This window comes from Lepidochelys kempii, chromosome 3 (assembly GCF_965140265.1).
Source record: "Lepidochelys kempii isolate rLepKem1 chromosome 3, rLepKem1.hap2, whole genome shotgun sequence".
Taxonomy (NCBI): Eukaryota; Metazoa; Chordata; order Testudines; family Cheloniidae; genus Lepidochelys; species Lepidochelys kempii.
This window is the reverse complement of record NC_133258.1, coordinates 172,251,126-172,268,927: the sequence shown is the minus strand read 5'-3', so window position 1 is coordinate 172,268,927 and position 17,802 is coordinate 172,251,126. Positions and strand designations below refer to the sequence as shown.

General features: G+C 41.5%; 1 protein-coding gene across 4 annotated transcripts in view; it reads left to right on the top strand.

The window, feature by feature from the left end:
• Positions 1 to 17,802, top strand: part of THADA (THADA armadillo repeat containing) — a 288,553-nt gene that overhangs the window by 234,757 nt on the left and 35,994 nt on the right. For all 4 annotated transcript variants that reach the window (XM_073339065.1, XM_073339064.1, XM_073339066.1 and 1 more), the window contains 5 exons: positions 1,614 to 2,026; positions 2,592 to 2,713; positions 8,962 to 9,034; positions 10,584 to 10,728; positions 16,832 to 16,963. In XM_073339065.1, the coding sequence (XP_073195166.1) occupies positions 1,614 to 2,026; positions 2,592 to 2,713; positions 8,962 to 9,034; positions 10,584 to 10,728; positions 16,832 to 16,963 (885 nt within the window). The remainder of the gene's footprint in view (positions 1 to 1,613; positions 2,027 to 2,591; positions 2,714 to 8,961; positions 9,035 to 10,583; positions 10,729 to 16,831; positions 16,964 to 17,802) is intronic.

Sequence of the window (17,802 nt, the reverse complement as noted above, 5' to 3'; positions counted from 1 at the left end):
AGTAGATCACAAGTGAGAGGAAAACACCTACCAGCATTGCTGTGGGAGATGCTAGTATGTCCATGACTTCATGGAGCCTTCCCAAGATATTTAATGGAATTTGTGTTTTTCATTTAGAAATCGGATGTCCTTGGGTGAAGTAGTATCTATTGTCCCATATATAATAAATACATTGAAAGATTCTGAGGCATTCAGATATTACAATGACGGGCACCATGTTAATATCCTGTGGGAGAGGGGCAGTTCCTTCTCATCCTAGTCAAGTACTGAGGGTCACCTCATTTGTGCCTTGTTTGTACTTCCTCCTTCATTCTTGAGGCTCCTTGTTGCATCTGTCACCATCCGGGTTAAGGAGGACTCAACAAAACTCCCTTTGCTGCTTGCAAACATCACTGCTTAGTCAGCCAAAGGTGGTTCCTGTTCCCTCTTGCAGCAGCTGATCACCTGGACTATGTAGAATGTTTTTGTTTGTTTGGTATTTTAATAACAGAGACAGACATTTACTGTGGTAATTCATGTGTTTATCGGTTTAGTCAAAAGTTTTGAGTTTGGCCAAAGAAAAGAGTTAAGCAGAAAAATAAATATTTCCATGAAAGCCTGGAAAAATTTCTTCATGCCGAGGTATAAAAACAAGAATATTTTCACTATATTGAGATAAGAGGTATTTATTTTTGTGGAGAAGAATGTTGGAGAGAATATGGAGCATTGTTGGTATCCTTATGCAAAGATATTACCAGGTGGGCCTGCAGTTCCTGTTTTAAGGTTTCCAATACTAACAGGACATTATTTGAAACATGAAGAATTAGGTCCAAATTATCCGATCTTCCACCATACACAGGGAAGCCGGAAATCATCCAAATACACAAAAAGTGTCTGGTGTGTGTAGAAAAAGGAGAGAGATACCAGAATGGCATTATTCCCCTGCAACATGCAGTGTAAGCCCGATAGATGTTTGCCCTGCATTTTTGAGGGGTCGGAATAATTCCCCTCAAAATCTATGGGCATTTACTCCATAAGCTTAGCTGTCCCTACAGCCTTGCAAAGTTGTAATGAAAACTTACTGACTAGGTGTAAAATCTGCTCACCCTGTTGTACCATGACAAACGCTATGTCCCTGAAAAAAATTATTACGTGTTTGAGCAAGTGGGCAAGTGGAATTTTGCATGTCTAAAATACCATTGAGGACAGCTCTGAAGCAGTGTGGGGACACAGACTCTCTAAATAGGAAGCCTTTTTCAGTTTTGGAACCAAAATGCTTGAACTTGAAACTTTTTCTCGTGTATATGATTGGTTTCTACTGTACAGCTGAGAGAGTTTAGTACTATATTATGACAGTTTATAAAAATGTTTCTGTATTTTATTTTTTGAGTGCTTAGTCTTTAAACATAAATACATATGACAAGGCTCCGTGACAGTAATTTTATAAATCAGATCACTTCAAAGCAAAGAGGGAAAATAACTTTGTTTTCACTTTAATAGCTGCATGAATGTTGTGGCCATTTTTTCAAACCTCAGGGTTTTTAATTACATAGAATCATTTAGTTAGCAAGAATCCATGTATAATATCCATTTGTATTTTATTTATTTATTTATTTTTCTACATTCTATTTCAGGAATAGAGTTATTCGGCTTTTGGGAGGAAATAGGTAGCGTTATCTCAGATTCTGAGCTGATGACAGGTATCCACTACTTCTCTGCAGTACCAGGATTCACACAGTATCTTCAGAGTATCACCAAACTTGTGATCTCTGTACTCTCAGTGGCTGCAGATCCTGAATTCTCAAACAGTAGTTCACCTGTTGCAGAGCAAATAATGAATCCTTCTTCAATGGTAGTTCACTTGCTTCAATCTGACTTCCACGAAGTGCGTCTCCTGATGTTGGAAGCAGTGCTGCTGTGGTGGAAGCAGGTAAATTCTAAGCAGGCTACAGTGGAAAAGAGAGGTCCATTGTCCTTACTTTCTGATTTGGAGGTGACTCTTCTTAGGATGGCTATGAAGGAAAAGCATCCGGAATGTTTTTGCAAGGTAGGAGCCATTCAGTTTTCTCAAGATTTGAAGGGTTTTCAGTAAATGTGTTGAATTCTTTTAAAAAAATGCTCCTGCTGTATTTCTGAGCATGACTTTTTTGTATTATATTCAGTATAACATGTGCCTCTTTCTCTTAATATTACCCAGGAATTTTACTTTGATTTTGTAATAGTCAGAGAGTTAGAAGTCCATTTTCTTGTTTAAAAGTAAAACTTCCCCTGCCTGATATTTATATCCTCATCACTTTTCTAGTCCTGCTGGGAAACCTGCATTTTTTCACCATGGTTTGCTGCCTGTACATTCAGTAAACAATTTGTTAAAAGTGAATCTGTGTATTTGAGAATTAAATACAAAATATGTGGACTTGTATTTATTTTACAGAAACTACACTATCATTTTTAAGCCCATTTCCCAGTTACTAGACATAGATAGGTATATAGATCAATACATCTAAAATATAAGTGTGATAAATTCCTTGCTGATAAAACAGAAAAAAAAAAAATACAGCTGGCGTCACTGTTTCTTTACTTACCAGTATTTTGTTTGTGGATTATACATGCAGGTGCTAGAAAGTCTTCATTGTATGGATCTCAGAAATGTTCTTCCAAGGACAGAAGATTCTATAAAAATGACTCCAAAAGAGTTCTTAAACTGGGTTATGAATATCATAAATGCCTCTGACAGGTATAGTCTCCATCTTTGCATTTTACCAGTCTATTAAAATATACATTGTTTGCAGTTTTAAATAAATCTCTTCAGACTTGAAGGAATCTTTAGTGTGGAAAGAAATAATTCATTACTCCAGTAAACCCCAAACCTAAAAATAAAATACAAAAAAGGTTTTCTTTCTGTTTACAAAATTGGTGTTTCACAGAAGTGAGTGGTTATTACAGAGAGATAGGGAGCACATGTGCTGTATTTTTGAAGAAGTGTATCTGGAGTTGAATTATCTAAAGCGGTCCAAGACCAGGAAGCAAACATTCTATAAATGAGTGAATAATAATCAATTGGGAATTAGCAAGATGCTGCAGCTGTCAGATGGTGGGGCCAGTGTATATCATATGACACTTCCCAAACAGTAATCAGTGAACACCATGTCATGTACAATCACTTCTCCCAAACTCACTCTGATTCACACTGGGTCTCTCACTCATTTGTGTAGATTAAAAAAGTTATATTCTACATCTGTGGATCTGCTATAGACTCTCAAATTCTGTAGTTCACAACAGAAACTATTCTGTTTGTAAGAAACTATACTGGTGATTTACGATTTTTACTGGAATTGCAAGAATTGACAGGATTGCTCATGACTTTATTATCTAAAATAGGCCATCAAGAGATTTTAAACGAGGAAAGGATTAACCCAAAGGCTACTGGCATTCAGTTTTATTGCTGTGTTTTCACATTGGTCCCCTGGTTTTTTATATATATCTGTATAATTATAATGGTAAATTCTGACCATCAAGCAGATACTACTTTCAGATATTTTCTGAATGAACTTGAATCCCTTATACTTAAATACACACCTTCAGTTGAGTAGGTACAAGGCATATAAGTAGGTACAAACTGTGGTGCTCTCTTCCTTTCATTAGCTTCTGAGAACATGTAAGATGCTTGCATGAAGCACTGTATGGTCTAGATATGTGGGGTTCAGCTGAGCTGCACTGTCTTTGGCACATTACCCAATTTGGGTGGACGGGCAAAAGTGCCTCAAAGCCAAGAGCCTTTAGGACTCTTAGAGGCAGTGTTTCAGAAAGGACTTGAGAGAGGAATAGTCATGTTAACCGGTAACTCAGATACCACTGTGTAATAATTACAGGAATAGTCTAACTTTTTAATGGCAAACACTGTAATTATTTGCAGAAAGAAAAGGAGTACTTGCGGCACCTTAGAGACTAACAAATTTATTTGAGCATAAGCTTTCGTGAGCTACAGCTCACTTCATCGGATGCGTTCAGTGGAAAATACAGTGGGGAGATTTATATACATAGAGAACATGAAACAATGGGTGTTACCATACACACTGTAACGAGAACACCCATTGTTTCATCTTCTCCATGTATATAAATCTCCCCACTGTATTTTCCACTGAACGCATCCGATGAAGTGAGCTGTAGCTCACGAAAGCTTATGCTCAAATAAATTTGTTAGTCTCTAAGGTGCCGCAAGTACTCCTTTTCTTTTTGAGAATGCAGACTAACACGGCTGCTACTCTGACAACTGTAATTATTTGTTTCTCTCTGTCACTTCATAATATCTTCTTAGAATTGTAATTTTTTTCACAACAGTTTATATATTTTCATTACACTGATCCTATTAGCTTGCTACAGGACATGCAGATTGCTTAAGTTGTCAAAGTTTAAATGGATACATTGAAGCAGAAAGTTCTTAAATGAAATACATGTCTTGAAACCTGACTATGGTTCTTCTTCGAGTGCAGGTCCATATGTGTATTCCATGGGTGCCATGCACCTGAGTCCAGAAATTCTAGCAAGCAGTATCCATTAGCCTGCACATGCACCCTAGATCTCCTTGTCACGACAGACAGTTGACTCTTGGAAATTATCCATCAACAATACTCCATCAAGTTCCTCTCCCTGTGCTCTCACAAAACCCTTTCTTGGTCCCCCTTCGGGAACCACACTCTCTAGGTGACTCTTTATCAAGAGGTGAACTCCCTCCTACAATGAGGGGCAATAGAACATGTCTCACCTCAATATAAGGGAGAGAGTTCTATTCCCCGTATTTCCTAGTGCCCCAAAAAGACAGAGGATGGAGACCCATTCTGGATCTTCAGCAACTAAACGTGTTTATTTGAAAGCTGAAATTCAGGATGATTATGTTAGCATCAATAATCCCCCTCCTTACAACAGAGGATGTTGTTTGCGGCTCTCGACATGAAGGATCCATGCTTTCATTTAGGCATTTATCTCTCCCACAGAAGGTTCCTTCAGTTTATGGTGGGCCAAGAACATGTCTTATTCAGAGTCCTTGTATTTGGCTAGCAACAGCAGCCAATGTATTTACAAAAGTTTTCTCTTTGGTGGGAGCCTGTTATGAGACGTCAAGAATTACAGTTTTCCCATGTCTGGATGATTGGCTCTTGGTAAATCGACAGAGTTTCTGCTCCATCTTCTAGCAGCTCTGGGCATTTGTGTAAACAAAAAAAAGCCCGTTTTATCACCCGCACAGATGATAAACTTCATTGGAGTGACACTGGGCTGTTTGTTTCTGACAGCACGGATTATTCGCAGACCAAGGACTACAGTCAGAGTGTGGGCCTCGCTTTTTGCTCTTTGTCCTCATGCACTTATGTAATGTCATTCACCAGGCTTCATCTACGATGTCTGCATGCCTAGCTCCGGTCGATCTACACACCAGACAAAGATCACATCAACTCTAGAGTGACTGTTCCTGCCAGAGTCATCACCTCCTTCACATGGTGGCTGAATCTGGAGAAAGTGAGAATGGGCATTCCCTTCAACACTGCCATCATCATAACAGATGCTTCCCTTCTGGGTTGAGGTGCTTACCTGAACAGTCACACTGCACAAGGTGCAGGGACCCACGGGAGGCCAGACTGCACATCAGCATAGTAGAACTGAGGGCAGTCTGCCTGGCTTGCAGAGCCTTTCTCCCACTTATATGTTCACTTCATATCCAAGTGATGATAGACAATATCACCACAGTCTTTTGCATAAACTAATGAACAAGATCTCTTCCCCTTTGCCTGGAAGCAGTTAGGCTTTGGAACTGGTGAATCAGAAATGGCATCACTATCCTAGCCAAATTCTTCCCAGGTGCTCAGTACTCTTCAGCAGACAATATGAACAGCCACTTTTCTACAGATCACGAGTAGGAGATTCATGACTCTGTCCTGAGTGAAATATTCAGTGGGGTACACCTCAATGAGATTTCTTTGCGTCCCAAATGAACAGAAAGCTTCCCTTGTACTGCTCCTGAGGAGCTATGGACCACAACAATGGATGCTCTCCTTTTGTCATGGACAAACAATCTCAGCTATGCCTTTCCTCCCTTTCTCCTGCTACCAGAGGTCCTGAGAAAGATCTGTTATGACAGGGCTAGAGTCATCTGCCTAGTCCCCAGTTGGCCCAATTAGCTTTGGTGCCCAGAACTCTTGAAAATATCAGCCTCCCCTCCCCCAAGCAGGATCTGCCCCTACCTGGACCTCCTAACTCAGAAGTGGGGGCAGAATCAGACACCCCAGTTTGGATTCCCTGCATCTCATAGCCTGTTGTGTGGATGGGCGTCAGAAATAGAACACTCCTGTTCGGCACCTATTCAGGCTATCCTTACACAAAGTAGGAAATATTCAACTAGGACCTGCTACCTAGCTAAATGGAGATGTTTCTCTTCCTGGGTGCAGCATAATCAACCTTCTCCAGGTGCTGCACATACTCCGGTTGTTTTAGGTTATCTGCTGTCTCAAAAAACTCAGGCCTTTCCATCAGTGAACTGCAAGTCCATCTTGCAGCAATTAGTGCCAGAAGACATTCTGTTTTCACCACCCAGGTACAGTAAGATTCATGAGGGGCCTTATCAGGACCATTCCACCAGTGGTCAAACCTACATTTCAATGGGACCTTAATCTTTTCCTGTCAGAACTCATCAGACTACTGTTTGAACCCTGGGTGACATGTTTCATGTCTCACCTGGCCATGAAAATTGTATTTTTAGTTGCTAGAGAGACAAGGTGAGTGAGGTAATATCTTTTATTAGACCAACTTCTGTTGGTGAGAGGGACAAGCTTTGGAGCCATACAGAGCTCTTCTTCAGGTCTGGGAAAGGTACTCCCAGCATCACAGCAAAATGTAAGGTGGGGCAGATTGTTTAGCAGAAGTATTAGCACATATTGTAAGGGAACATTCAAGGCAGAGTGGCCCATTAACACCTCTGTGGCCCTTGGACAAAAAGAGGGGGTTAGTGGGTTAAAGATTGTTGTAATAAGCCATACATCCAATGTCTCTGTTCAATTAATGATTTTAGTGTCTAGCAGAGTAATGAATGTAAGTTCCCAAGTTTGTCTTTTGAAAGTGTTGTGCAAGTTTTCTTTGAGGATGAGTACTAATAGGTCAGATGCTGGGAGTACCTTTCCCAGACCTGAAAAAGAGCTCTGTGTGGCTTAATGCTTGTCTCTCTCTCACCAACAGAAGTTGGTCCAGTAAAAGATATTACCTCACCTCACCTTGTCTCTCTAGTATGCTGGGACTGACAGGTCCACAACACACTGCATAATACAACAATTTTTAGTTGCTGTCACTTCAGCCAGGAGGGATGAGTGAATTGGGAGCTCTCGTGGCAGACCTTTTCCCTGAGACAAACCATCTAAAAAGAGTATCCCTTCATCTCCATCCTAAATTCCTCCCCAAGGTTATTTCTGAATTCCATGTCAACCAGAATATCCACTTATCTGTCCCTTATCGAAAACCTCACACTTTTGCTAAAGAGAAAAAACTTCTTTTCCTCGGTCTCAGATGTGCCCCGGCATTCTATCTGCAAAGGACTAAACCTATCAGAAAATCACCAAGACTTTTTCTTGCCATAGCAGAAAGATCATGAGGTCAAGCAATATCCATGGCAGAGGCCTGAACTAGCCTGTAATGTCTAGGGAACGTGTGGATGGTGCTCCAGGCTGCAGCAGTGGGAACTGCAGTACTGCAAGCATCTTTGCTGCCAGCTTCTTCCCACTCTCACTCCAGTCTGAGCACTGTTTGTCAATCACCCACATGTGGAATACACATAGGGACCGCACTTGAAGAAGAAATGGAGATTACTTACTTGTAACCGGAAGTTCTTTGAGATGCGTGGTCCCTATTAGTATTCCGCTATCTGCCCTCCATCCCTTCTGCTTTGGATCCTGTTGGATTCTTGGTCAGAAGAGGAATTGGAGAGGCATCGGCCCACACTGCGTCTTATGCCCTCAGTCTGGACAAGGATATCTACTGTGCATGTGTGGGCCAACGGACACTGCTTATTAGAACTTCCGGACTTGGGCGCATGGCGCGCATGTGAACCCATATGTGGAATACAGATAGGGACGACACATCTCACAGAACTCCTAGTTACAGGTAAGTAAACTCCATTTATGCCTACACATACTTGTTTTACCTTAAATTTCCATCATTCTGCTCTCACTGTTGCAACTCTACCAGTGCAATCAACAGTGAAAGCAATTGTCAAGACTCACTGCCAGCATTTCATCTATGGTGCCATCTGACTGTATTAGAGGACTTTGTGGTTAAAATTCAGGCAGTTGACCTACATCAGCACTTCCACCATTTCTAGCACTGGTGGAAGAACAGTGATACATTCAAGAAAACTGCTGGTGTAGACAAAACTTTAAAAGGTCTGTGCTTCATTTATCACTTGAAAGAGCATGAAAGAATACTACTGTCTTTGTATATTGACTTGGGATCTGCATATGTATGTGTTATGTATACTCTAAAGGAAGTGGCCAGATAGGAAGAAAATCAGTACTCGGGAAGTTGAAAGAACAGTTTATATCCATTTGCATACTAACTTTAAACGCAACAAAAATTGAGAACTGTGTAAAGACCATTGTGTGCTCAGTTTGTAATCTAACCTTTTAAAAAATCTGTTTGAACATGATGAATACTTGATGTATCGTGATACAGGCAAGTTTATATTCATGAAACACAAATCCTCATGACTAAACCGAAAAAACAAATGTTATTTCTCATCTGGATGTGTGTTCAGGTGCTGAACATTCATAACAGATTAGACTGGGTTGGGTTTCAAGCTGGCTGCAGCTAACAGCGTCTAATGGATTCAGCAAGTGAAAAGGTATTTTAATATTTGCTGCCAGTGATGATTACCAAGTGTTCTTAGATGTGAGGCTATGGCAAAATGCACTGTATTTTTATGATGTGTTCTTTACCTTATTTTTACAGCATTAAAATTCAAAGCGTAGCTCTCAAATTAGCCTCAAAGTTGGTCACCCATCTTGTGCAGAGTTGCCAAGAGGTAAGGAGATTTGTTTCTCAGTCCCAAGCATATTGCTTTTTAATGTCTTGTTTGTTTGTTTTATTGTGATAGAAGGGATGAATGGTTTTCCTTCGACAGAAATCCCTTTAATGCCCTTTTAGTTTAACTGCCTGTTGCTCTTTCTTACGTTACTGTGTCTCTCCCTCTGTACACTTCCACATTATGAACTGGAAGCCATATCAGCATCATTTTAATATTTCAGTCTCTCAGTAAGCTAAATTTGAGTACATAAAACACATCTTTTAAGAGCATCTGACTTCTGATTTCTCCTTTTATGCTCAATTTTATTGTCTTCATTAATAGTCGCTGTGCCTTGGAGAGAAAAAAATAATTAACCTGCATATTGAATCCAGTAATCACCCACGTAGCTCGAAGTGTGTTGTATTTCTGCGAAATGAATATTGAGACTCAAAGTTAGGAAAAAAAGGAAATGCAAAGCTTTGACTGTTGCCCTTCCCATCCCCAGCATATGCAATATCACCTGCTCTATGCCCTGAGACCTTGAGTCACATTGTAGGAACAGCAGGTGAAGCTATGTACAGAGATGCAGACTTAATTGCCTTTTAATATTAGTGTTTAAAATACTAAAGAGAGGTAATAAGTCCTCATAATGTTATCTGCCCTTATAAATATTATAAATTTGTAAGCTGTAGACTATATAAATACAGATTATTAGCCCAGAAGATTTACTTCCATTTTGAATTGGTAATTTGCAAATCCATTAATATACCCATTAATATATACAGAACAATGTTACTGGAGATATTAATGTCTGTCAGATGTCCATGCGTGTGCATATATATGTGCAGATAAATAGATAGATATAGATTTTGGGTTATTTTTAAAACGTATTGAAATACCACCATTTTTTCATTGTAAAAATGTTCCATGTACAGGAATTGCTTTTCTAAATGGAAATTTTTTAAAAAATATACCAGAATACCCAGCAGTAGAAGTTGAGACTATGTGCTAATGGCCTGCAGTGTCTCACTTTAAAAAAAAAAAAAAAAAAGTAGAAGAATTGAAACAATTACTTCTTATTTTTTGCATCCTCTTAGCTTAAAAAATGACAGAATGTACATTTTTCAGATTTTGAAGTATAAAATAATTGTGTAAACCTCATTTCACAGGAGATAAGTTGTTTGCCAAGTTTAAATCTGGAATATCTTGTTACAATGAAATTCATGATGAACCTTGAAAAAAGAAGTTTATAGTGGAACTGTTGGCACAACCCAACCTATAGCAATGCTAACAAGAGTTGCTATGATAATCAGTGTAAATCATGGAGTCTTAAGACGGTTACCTATATATGGAGTATTTTATGTTCATTACTAAAGCATGACGCGTGATTTCCACCTATTTAAGTATTTCTTTTTATTTGATTTGCATTCTGTGGCTCATTATTGGCAGGGAGGACTTCTGCCCCTGCTTTAGAAAAGAGTTAATTTAATAGTTTGTAGTTTAGTGTGATTCAGAATCCGCTCTAAATTGTACTATAGAATACTCAGATGCATTTCTGTGCTTTCAGTTTATGGAATCCGAAATGAGACAGTGGGTTCAGTTAGTAACTTCTTGTTGTGGAGATGAGCAACAAACAGATATACGATTGGCAGCTGCAGAAGTCCTCAGAAATATTACACCACTTTTCCTGACCAATCAGAAACTTATCCTTGGTGAGTAAATTTCTAAGATTAAGCACCAATATTCTCATGGAACACTTCAGAGACTGGAATAAGTGAAACTCAAAAGCACATGATATTTTATATATTGAATATGTTTTAATCATAAAAGTCAGTTATTATGAAAGACTTAAAACTTTAAATTGACCCTTTCAATATTGGAACAGCTGATTGCATGTTTCGGTTTACTGAATTAATGTGGAACAATAATTTACTAGTGGGCTCCTTAGTGTAGCAGAAAAAGACATAACAAGATCCAATGGCTGAAAGTTGAAACTGTGAAAATTCAATTAACCATCGGCACACCTGACAAAGAGATGTGAATTTTCCATTACTTGAAATTTTGAAATCAAGATTGGATGTCTTTTTGAAAAATACGTTCTAGTTCAACCACAGGTTATTGTATTCAAAGCAGGAATTACTAGATGAAGTTCTATGGTCTGTGTTAATCAGGAAATTCCTTCTGACCTCAAAATCTATGGGTGGAATCCTAGCCCCACTAAAGTCAATGGTAAGATTTCCATTGACTTCATTGGATCGGGATTTCACTCTAGGAATCTGTGAGCATGGAGAAGCTTGCAAGTCAGACATTCCTTTGCTACTTTATTTATCTGGTTGTATTAACGAAACTGAAAAAGTTTTGAGCCCACAAATTCATGCATGAACATCTCTGAAAACATTTTTGCTTTTGTCCCATATTTGGTTCCCATAAATGGTTGGGAGGGAGTGAAGATAGTGCAAAAAAAAACAACAAAAAAACAGTGCCACACTGACAGTCCTGGAAATCAATATTCTTTAGTGATACACAAAACAGGCACAGCATAAATGGTGGCATTGCCAATTTTCTCTCACAAACAGGCCAAAGTGTCCCATATTTGGTTCCTCCTATAAAATACTGTTGTTACCATGTAGAAAGAGAGAAGAGAGTGAGAATGACTCTCTAGCAAGTTGATTAGGGTGTTTACCTGGGAGAGGGGACATCCAGGTTCCAGTCCCTGCTCCAGTACCTGAATATTTATCATGGAAAGTGGAACAGCTTCAATGGAAGAGATTGAGAGAGCTCTACCCCACAATAACCCATAGCTAAGGCTGTGAGTTTGTCACAGATTCCGTGACTTTCTGTGACCTTTGTGACTTCCACAGCGGCCGGTGCACCTGGCTCAGGGACAGCTCAGGCAGCCCCTGTGCCTGGTGCACTGGCCGCTGCTGGGGCAGTCTTGGACCCCCACCCCCCGACAGCAGAGTTTGTGTGTGGAAGGAGGCAGGGGGTTGGGGCACGGGACGGGGTGAGGCGGGCTCTCGGTGGTGCTTATCTGGGAGGCTCCCCGGAAGCAGCGACATCCCCCTCGCTCAGCTGCTAGGCGGAGGCATGGCCAGGGAGCTCTGCGTGCTGCTTCCGCCTGCAGGCACCACCCCCTCAGCTCCTGCTGGCTGTGGTTCCGGGCCAATGGGAACTGCAAAGCCAGCGCTCTGGGCAGAGGCAGTGCGCAGAGCTGCCTGGCCACACCTCCGCCTAGCAGCTGGATCTCGCACATCTCCAGTGAGTGCTAGAATCACAATGCTATAAGGCAGAGGCTGTTTTGTGAATGGCTCCGAAGTCCCCTCGTGAATATAGCCCCGCCTCCCCAAAAAAATGTGGGACAATAATATTTGGTGAATTTACAAATCGTTTTGGTTGACCCAAAACTGCGTATTTCTGTAAATAAACTATTCATCCAAATTTTTTTGCCCAGCTCTAGTGAAGGATATATAAAATAGATAATGTTTATCCATTGCACATTAGTCTGTCATCTAAAAGCTGTCGTCCCTGATCTTGTGTCTATGACAGGATGGCGGGGATATGCCGTGAAGATTGTATTGGTCTGGCTTGGCTTCAAAGTTCTTTAAATAAATAAATGGTTGGGAGGGAGTGAAGATAGTGCAAAAAAAAAAAAAAAAAAAAAACGGTGCCACACTGACAGTCCTGGAAATCAATATTCTTTAGTGATACACAAAACAGGCACAGCATAAATGGTGGCATTGCCAATTTTCTCTCACAAACAAGCCAAAGTGAGATGGGTGAGAGGTGAATCTGATCTCCATGCCCAGACTTTCTTTGGCCTTTCTACTTCGATTTCCAGCAGTGCTGCCAACTGTAGTGGCAGTGAGTTTTGTGTGCTATGAACACAGGTGTCCTTAGAACTGGACTAATACCATCAACTCCTTTTACTCAAGTCACAAAGCAGCCTTCAGATGGTAGCTATTTTCACTTGCTGCTGAAATGGATTTGAATAAGTGATTCTTAGTTGACACTCTATGTCCCATTGCCACTTCTGTGAGCCAGCCAGCGTCTTGACACCTGTTTTTTAACTCTTTGTCCCTCTAGCCCCTACTTTACTGTACAACTTCTTAAAGCCCTCTTTTAGTTGTTTTTCCTGGTACAGCTCCACCTTCCTGTCCCTCAGCATTTAAGTTACTTATACTACTATTTATCTCACTATTTAACTTACCTATACAGACATAGGCGTTACCATCCTGGTGCAGAACGCGGGTCCAGCTACTCTGGTATGCTGCCTCCATCTGTGACCAGTAGCTTGTGGTTCAGATGAAAGTGAGAAATTTCCATAATGTGTCCAGCCATCTGTGCAGTTACGTACATAGGAGGTGGGGGAAAGAAATTCCATCCTGACCTTCTCAAACAATCAGCTTGGACCCCCAACATGAAGCGTGTGGGCATCCTAGCTAGTTGTAGTATGTCCTCTCTTACCTTGGCCTAACTGGAAACTTTTAGACTCTGGCTGTTGAATTGTTTAACAGAATATACAACATAATAAAATGATGTGAGTGCTGGATGGTGGGGTTTGATCAGATAATAAACAAACTTACGCAACCCATTAAGAACATATGTAGAGTATATGTATTCCATATGTTTGATAACATATACAGAGCCTTTGAAAGCTGAGCTTTGATGTAATGCCAATTTAGCATTGACTCATAGACTTTCAAGGTAAATTAATTTTGAAAGAAAGTGGGAAGAGAAATTAGCATATTTTTGCTTAATATATAAAATGGACATATCTTGTCTTCTGAGATGTCAGAAGAGCTAAAAATGAGACAATAAACTGTTTGTTTGGAAACGAGTCGGTTAAATGGTATTGATACCATTTAGCTAGGCTAAATCTATGCTAATCCTTTGGTACCAGGTAGATGCAGCATTTATGTATTTTGCCTGAGATTATCACATTTGGAAATCTTGACTCCTAGAACCAAAGTTAGAGCCAGTAATAAGACGGATGTTATCATTAATATAAAATGAGGGAGACTGGGGTGTTTGAATGACTGGTATGGGAATATTGAAGTTTTCATCTCTGTCACTGGTATGAACTGGGCTACTGTTAGCAGTGATTAAAATTTTCCTACCGGGTGTCTGTTAAGTGGCAATGTGAAATGAGTCAGTAATTCTAGTCCTTTTCTGGCAGACATGTGTCCCACTTTGAAAACAAAATTGGCATTAATTGGCACCCTGGTTGATAGTCTTATCAACAAGGCCAAGGCCTGAAGAGTAGGCAGTCTGACCTAGCATTTCTTCCCAAGAAGAGGGCGCAAGCAGGCCTGAGTTAAGACAGGAAGAGGGACTGTTCATCCTGCATGTTTTCTAGAGAGCTGGCAGTCTGGCATCTTTCACAAACACTAAATGTATCACACAGAAAGATGATACCAAGTAAAGGGCCTGATTCTGCTGTCAGTTACACAGGTGTAAATCGGGAGCCACACTCTTGAAGATTAGGAGTACTTGTGGCACCTTAGAGACTAACAAATTTATTTGAGCATGAGCTTTTGTGAGCTACAGCTCCAATGAAGTGAGCTGCAGCTCACGGAAGCTTATGCTCAAATAAATTTGTTAGTCTCTAAGGTGCCACAAGTACTCCTTTTCTTTCTGCGGATACAGACTAACATGGCTACTACTCTGAAACCTGACTCTGGAAGATTGTGGAGCTGTGCTTGTGCTAAACCTGGGTAAGAGAGGTTGGCAATTTATACCTGATTCTACTATCAGTTTGTTCAATGGCTGATGTTTTAAGATAGCCTTTTTTTTAAAAAAAACTTCTAATACTAAACAGCTTCAGGCAATCAGAGAAATAAATACAAAAAGAAAATGTTTCTTAGAGGGAAAAGGATCGTATTACTCAGGGGAATGATCTGGACTCTCCTCTCTACCTTTGCTTAGTGTTGCCTGAGGAGTCAAGAAAAGAAGCCTTTCCAAAGAGACCATTTTTGGTTTTGCCATATTTCTTTTGGGGACACAGTAAGAACTTGTTTACACAGAGAAATTGGCTGGCATAGTTATAGCTGAATAATTATTCTGCTATAGCTGTTCTGGTGTAACCCCCCTTGTGTGGAAACTATTCCAGAATAAAAGTACCCTGATTCTAGAGTTTTTAAAGTGGAGTAGTTAATTCTGAAATAGTGTGTCCATGTGTGTGTATGCGAGGGAAGCTATACTGAAATAGCTATAGTCGAATAATTATTCTGCTACAGTATGATAGCCAGTTTCCCTGGGTACTAGGGTTGCCAACTGTCTAATGACACAAACCCAAACACCCTTGCCCTGCCCCACCCCTTCCCCCGAGGCCCTGCCCCTTCACTAAGGCCCAGTCTGCTCACTCCATTCCCCCCTCCCTCCATCGCTCATTCTCCCCCACCCTCACTCACTTTCATCAGACTGGGGCAGGGGGTGCGGGCTCTGGGCTGGAGCCGAGAGGTTCAGAGTGTGGGAGAGGGCAGGGGTTGGGGTGCAGGCTCCAGCCCGGTGGCACTTACCTTGGGCGGCTCCCAGTTGGCGGCGCAGTGGGGCTAAGGCAGATTCCCTGTCTGTCCTGGCGCTGAGCCACTCCTGTAAACAGCCAGCATGTTGCTGTGGCCCCTGTGGGAGGGACCAGGATGCTGTGTGGGCTGCCCCTGCCTTCAGGCACTGCCCCCGCAGCTCCCATTGGCCGCAGTTCCCGGCCAATGGAAGCTGCAGAGTCGGCGCTCAGGGCAGAGGCAGCGTATGGAGCTCCCCCGCTTTCCTCAGGGGCCGCAGGGACGTGCCGGCTACTTCCAGGAGCGGCGCGGGGCCAGGGCAGGCAGGGAGCCTGCCTTAACCCCGCTGCGCCACCTGACTTTTAGCAGCCTAAGATTTCCCCGTTTGGCTTCAGTAGCCTCCAGGAGATAGAACCCAATTCCAAGAGACTCCCAGCGAGACCCGGAGGGTTGGCAACCCTACTGGGTACACAAGACCGAAGAATCTCCCACTATGCGCAAGCAATAACATGGGTTTAACTTTCCACCTAAGCCTCCATCATACAAAACTCTGAGGGAGAACCTGACAGAAAAGTTCTTTCCCCTACATCAATGTGGCAGAAAATAAACCTAGGCAACCACTGCATTGCCCCCCAATCTCCACAGTGTAATCTGTGATATGGCGTGGTCAGCAGCTAGTCACTTTTTCAAGAGAAGTCCCAGTATATTCTCTTTATCAATTATATTCACAACCTGAGCAAAAAATTCAGCTGAGGTGCTCCAGAGAGCAGTACTATCAAGCAAGCTTTCTTAATACAGCCCCTTAGGGTCGCACCAACATATTGCTGTTCCCCAGACACCTCCAGACAGAGCCTCCAGCCAAAAGAAATTACTTCAAGGACCTGCTGGATCCTCACCCGCACATTAGCAGCACTCTACTAATGCCCAGCAAGAATTCCACACTCACAGGAACTGCAGAAATTTCAGAGCATTAGTTGTTACCCAACACTCTGAGTATCCCAGCACTGGTTTGATGCTCCCTCTCCCCAGCTACCTACTCCTGGGACCAGACAGGGCCAACTATCAAGGGGAGATAAAAGAGAAGAAAAGGTGGGAAAAATAGGTTGGCTGTTCAGACTTCAGCATTATAGAGCAAACAGCATTTTGACTACAATTGCCACAAGTCCTCCTCTTTTCTCCCCTTCTCCTCTCCTTTTTGTGTGTGTTTCACTAAATTTTGTCATTTTTAGATGTGAACATAAATATTTCTGTAACTGTTCTGATTTATCTGTAAGAAGCAAAATTCTAAACGCCTTGCCTCTTTGTAAATGTTCAGGTCTCTCCAGCACACTTGCCATGTGGAAATGCGTAGTTCTGCTCTTGCAGAGTGAAGAGCTGATAGTAAGGGATACAGCTGCTGATGTCATCAGGGTGGCCCAGTCCCAAAGCAACATCTCTAACAAAACAGGTACAGTTTGGTAACTTTTCTGTTGACTTGGACATTACTGGGTACTTGAGAGAAGAAAATATTTCTCTTTTCAGCACAAAGGGCAGTGTAAAGTGACTCTCACATCTCTTGTAACAGTGTGACATTGCATACTGTAGAAGAAAATGGTCAATTATGGAGGTTTAACCCCCACATTTTTTATTTTTTACGTTTCTTGGTATAATGTGAATATAGTTATGTGGTTATTTAGGAAGGACTGCTACAGTACTTAGAGATGGTTCTTCCTGTAATGAGTCAGACTGGCTCTGGTATAAGTAGTAATTTTGGAAATCCTGATCCATTTATATTAAATCATAACTGGAGATAAGGAATGGAAGAGGCTACTTAGACCCCAGGGCAGTACAGCAGAAATACTTTTAACATGAGGTGGCAGGGGACTGGGAAACAATGCTCTCCCAGCACTCTTGAAAAAAAAAACACCTCCACCCTGAGTGAGAAAGTTGCTGTGCCGTAAAGTGCCAGTGTAGACAAGCAGTTAGCTACTGATTGATTGGTGGGACCTTGGGAAGAGCCCCCTTGTGACCACTTCCCAGACTGCTGTGAAGGGAACCAGCTGCTGAACCCCTGGTGTTTTAAGCACACAGAGTCTGATTGGAGCCTAGCCATTGCTGCTGTGTTAGGGCCTCTCAACACATTTTTAGAGTGTGAATCTTTGGTCTGGCACCTTCTCCTGAAAGCTGTGACCATGCGGCCCCCTGCCCAGCCCCCAGACCAGTGCTGACTGCTCAGACTCCCCCGTAGCTTCAACATACCTTCTCCCAGAAGTTTCCTCACTAATCCAAAAGCATTTGTTGGGCTGG